The following is a 3,857-nucleotide window of genomic DNA, read 5'->3' as shown; positions in this document are numbered from 1 at the left end:
AGATTACTACTTAATTGCCACATTAGAGTTTTCTCACTGCCTCCCCCTCAAACCCCTTCTGTCTTTCTTTTTCTTCTCTATCATACTTGCAGCATATACACTGACAGTTTCTTCCTCGTCTCCCACTTCTCAGCCCACCACAATCTGGAGTCCACTCCCACTACAATGCTGAAACTGCTCCCAACATATTTATCACCCATCTCATAATTACCAAATCCAAGGACGCTTTCCAGTCCTCCCTCAACTTCTGAGCAGCATCTGATAATGCTGATCTTGCCCTTCCTCGTGGAACATCTCTATTTCTCTGAATGCTCTTCGTCTTTTATTCTCTTAGCTCCTAGGATGCTCCTCCTGCCACCTGCTGCTGCTGCTGCTAAGTCGCTTCAGTCGTGTGTCCGACTCTGTGCAACCCCATAGGCAGCAGCCCACCAGGCTTCCCCGTCCCTGGGATTCTCCAGGCAAGAACACTGGAGTGGGTTGCCATTTCCTTCTCCAATGCATGAAAGTGAAAGTGAAAGTGAAGTCGTGTCCGACTCTTATCGACCCCATGGACTTCAGCCCACCAGGCTCCTCCGCCAATGGGATTTTCCAGGCAAAAGTACTGGAGTGGGGTGCCATTGCCTTCTCCGCCTCCTGCCACCAGGTTCATACAAATCAGTGTACTGCGGTGACTAGTTAACACTTAGTGTCTGTGCCACAGCTTGTCTCCTATATTGTGTTCTAGACTGTTCTGTATAGGAGTCTGCAAAGTGTGTGTTTCCCAGCCTTCCTGGGAGGTTGGCTTCCTGTTAGATTCTCTCAGTAGGGTGCATGGGCTCATATTTATGCCTTAGGCAAGAGTTTAAACTCAGGACTTGGAATAGGCTCCGGTTTTCCTCTGGTGCTGGATATATGGATTGTCTTGGACACTTGGTCATCAAGAGGTGAAAGGGATGGGAGTAGCCAACGGTGCGTCCTTCTTTGTGTTGAGCATCTGCCTTAAAACTAGGATCCTGCATGCCGTGTGGTGCAGCAGGAAGCAAAGAAACAAAAACCCCACCTGTCTTCTGGTGTAACAGAGCCTATATGATCTAGCTCTTGCCTAAATTTTTAGCTCATTTTTAATCAACTATACCCCAATAAACTTAAAAAAAAAAGATAAAAAAGTAAAAAGTAACTCCTAAAAAAAAAAAAATTCTAGCTCCTCTTGACATTCCACCTTCATCCCCTGCCTGTTACCAAACAGGAACACATGAACAACCTCCAACTATTACAGTCCAACTATACAGAGGTCTCCAAAGAGAGGAGCTCTGAATGCCTTTGACCTTCACCCCTTTGCCTGCTCCTTGCCCTGGGTGGTTTTTCTCTCCTCACATTCTGCTGGCCTGTTTTTCCTTCAAGACTCTTATCAGCCTTCCTAATTACATCCCACCTATTCCTCCATCCTCAAACAGTCTGAAGAGCCCTGGGTCTGGGTGAGGGGGTGGGGTTTGCTGTGGCAGAATGAGCTTCCTCAGTTTATTATTTGGCCACGGGGTGGTGCTGCTCAGAAGAGTAGCAGCCTGTAACCAGGCTGAGGCTGACAGCCAGATACTAGAGAGGGATCCCCACCAGGAGGCAGACGTTCCTCCACTGCCTCCCCACGCCGCCAGCTACACCCCAAGGCTGGCCGGGTGAAAGAGCCAAGTCCTCAAAAGGTGGCTTGCCCCAGGTCTCTCCCCAGCAACTGATAACGTCAAACCCTACACTTTTCGTGATTGGCTTAACCAGAATGCCAAGGGCAGTGGAGGGAAGTGAGCTGGAGAAACATGATCTGGGAAGGAATTTGGGGACCTGGGTCAGCTGGCTGGTAGTTCCTAGCCCCCCGGGGAGGTGTGAAGATATGGATCATGAGCTGAGCCAGGAAGCTGCGCTGCTACGGCTGCTCTCCTTTCTGTGGCTGCTGCCCCTGTCCTGGACCGCCCCTGAAGGTATGACAGTACCTCTCATTGACTTCCATCCTGATTGGGGTAGAGCCTAGGGAGCCGGGGTATTTGAAAGGACAAGAGTGCTTAGTAAGCGGTGAAAGTGTGATGAGAGAGCAGAGACGACAGAATTGGGAAAGAGAGCCATGCTATGGATGAATGGTAAACAATGCCAGAGGTGCCTCGTAGGTTCCATTGAAGACAGTCTCTTGAAGCAGAGATTATTATATCCATTTTCCAGATGAAGGAAATGAGACTCAGAGTTTAAGTAACTTGGGCAAGTTCACCCCTTTGGTAAGTGGTAGAGCTGGGATTTGAACAAAACAGATGTTATCTCCACTGTTCCTACTTAGGAACCCTGCACTCTGAAATCAATTCACCTTACAATTCTTGAAAAACCTCTTAACTTTTTTGGTCCTTAGTTTCTTTCTCTGAAAAGAATGGAGTGGAATGGAAGAAGAACCTGGATGATCCCTCTTACTCTGTCTATCATTCTGGGTATTGGGTTTTGAGTAGAATCTTTCTGGCTGGGGAGATTCCTGCCAGGAGTTTCAAAGAATTAGGGATTATTTCCTGTAGCTATGGTACTATTCCCCCAGTCCTGTCTTTGCAAGATCTGCAGGGCTGAGGGAGGGAAGATATTTTTAGAGAGGCCTGGTGCCAATGAAGTGCCTGAAAATAAGCCTGGAGAGTGGTTTTATAGTCTGCCATGGACTTCCCTGGTGGCTCAGATGATAAAGCGTCTGCCTATAATGAGGGATGCTGCTGCTGCTGCTGCTAAGTCACTTCAGTCGTGTCCAACTCTGTGTGACCCCATGGACTGCAGCCCACCAGGCTCCCCTGTCCCTGGGATTCTCCAGGCAAGAACAATGGAGTGGGTTGCCATTGCCTTCTCCAGTGCATGAAAGTGAAAAGTGAAAGTGAAGTCGCTCAGTGGTGGCCGACTCTTAGCGACCCCATGGACTGCAGCCTACCAGGCTCCTCCATTCATGGGATTTTCCAGGCAAGAGTACTGGAGTGGGGTGCCATTGCCTTCTCCGATAATGCAGGATACTCGGGTTCAATCCCTGGGTAGGGAAGATCTCCTGGAGAAGGAAATGGCAACCCATTCCAGTATTCTTGCCTGGAAAATCCCACGGACGAAAGAGCCTGGTAGGCTACAGTCCATGGGGTCACAAAGAGTCGGACACGACTGAACACTTGTGTGTGTCTGAGTGTAGGATACGGTACTGTTGTCTATGGCTTAGATCATGACCATTCCTCCATCTACGTGAAGACTGGGAAACCCATCAGGCCCTTCACAAGTCAACAGGATGGCCTGGGAATTACACAAAGGTCTCTTCTGTGGGAGACAGTAGCCCTGTGCCAGGACTTCCCAGGTGGTGCTAGCAGTAAAGAACCTGCCTGCCAACTCGGGAGGTGGGTTCGACTCCTGGGTCGGGAAGATCCCCTGGAGGAGGAAATGGCAACCCACTCTAGTACTCCTGCCTGGAGAATCCCATGAACAGAGGAACCTGGTAGGCTACAGTCCATAGGGTCGCAAATAATTGAACATGACTGAATGGACTTAGCATGCACGCACACAACTCTGTGCCAGGATGCATGGCTTGGTTAGCAAAATGCAAGCTGAATTTGATCCACAACTTACCTCCTTGGCTGGCTGCTTTGGGGCACAAAAATACAGTCAATGCTGCGACTCTGTCAACTGAATTTGTCACTTTAGATCCTAGAACCTTTTACTTATCATAGCTTTAGATGGTTGATGTTTTTATGGACTGGGAAAGTTTGGAGAGATTCTGTAATTTCATTTTTGCCCCTATTGGGAGGCAGAGCCTAAGTGACAGACACAAGAGGGGTTGTAAACCCACCACTGCCCCCCTCCTCCCTGGAGCAGGGCTTGCTGTTTTCTTTTTT

At 48.9% G+C, this 3,857-nt stretch overlaps 1 protein-coding gene across 1 annotated transcript in view; it reads left to right on the top strand.

The window, feature by feature from the left end:
• Positions 1-1,738: 1,738 nt before the first annotated feature.
• LOC104994887 (HLA class II histocompatibility antigen, DM alpha chain) overlaps positions 1,739-3,857 on the top strand; it is a 5,503-nt gene continuing 3,384 nt past the window's right edge. Inside the window, exon 1 of the mRNA XM_010848579.1 lies at positions 1,739-1,949. Within this exon, the coding sequence (XP_010846881.1) occupies positions 1,751-1,949 (199 nt within the window). The 5' untranslated portion in view covers positions 1,739-1,750. The remainder of the gene's footprint in view (positions 1,950-3,857) is intronic.

This window comes from Bison bison, unplaced genomic scaffold (assembly GCF_000754665.1).
Source record: "Bison bison bison isolate TAMUID 2011002044 unplaced genomic scaffold, Bison_UMD1.0 scf7180017864270, whole genome shotgun sequence".
In the NCBI taxonomy this organism is placed as follows: Eukaryota; Metazoa; Chordata; class Mammalia; order Artiodactyla; family Bovidae; genus Bison; species Bison bison.
This window is presented reverse-complemented; position numbering and strand designations above follow the sequence as displayed.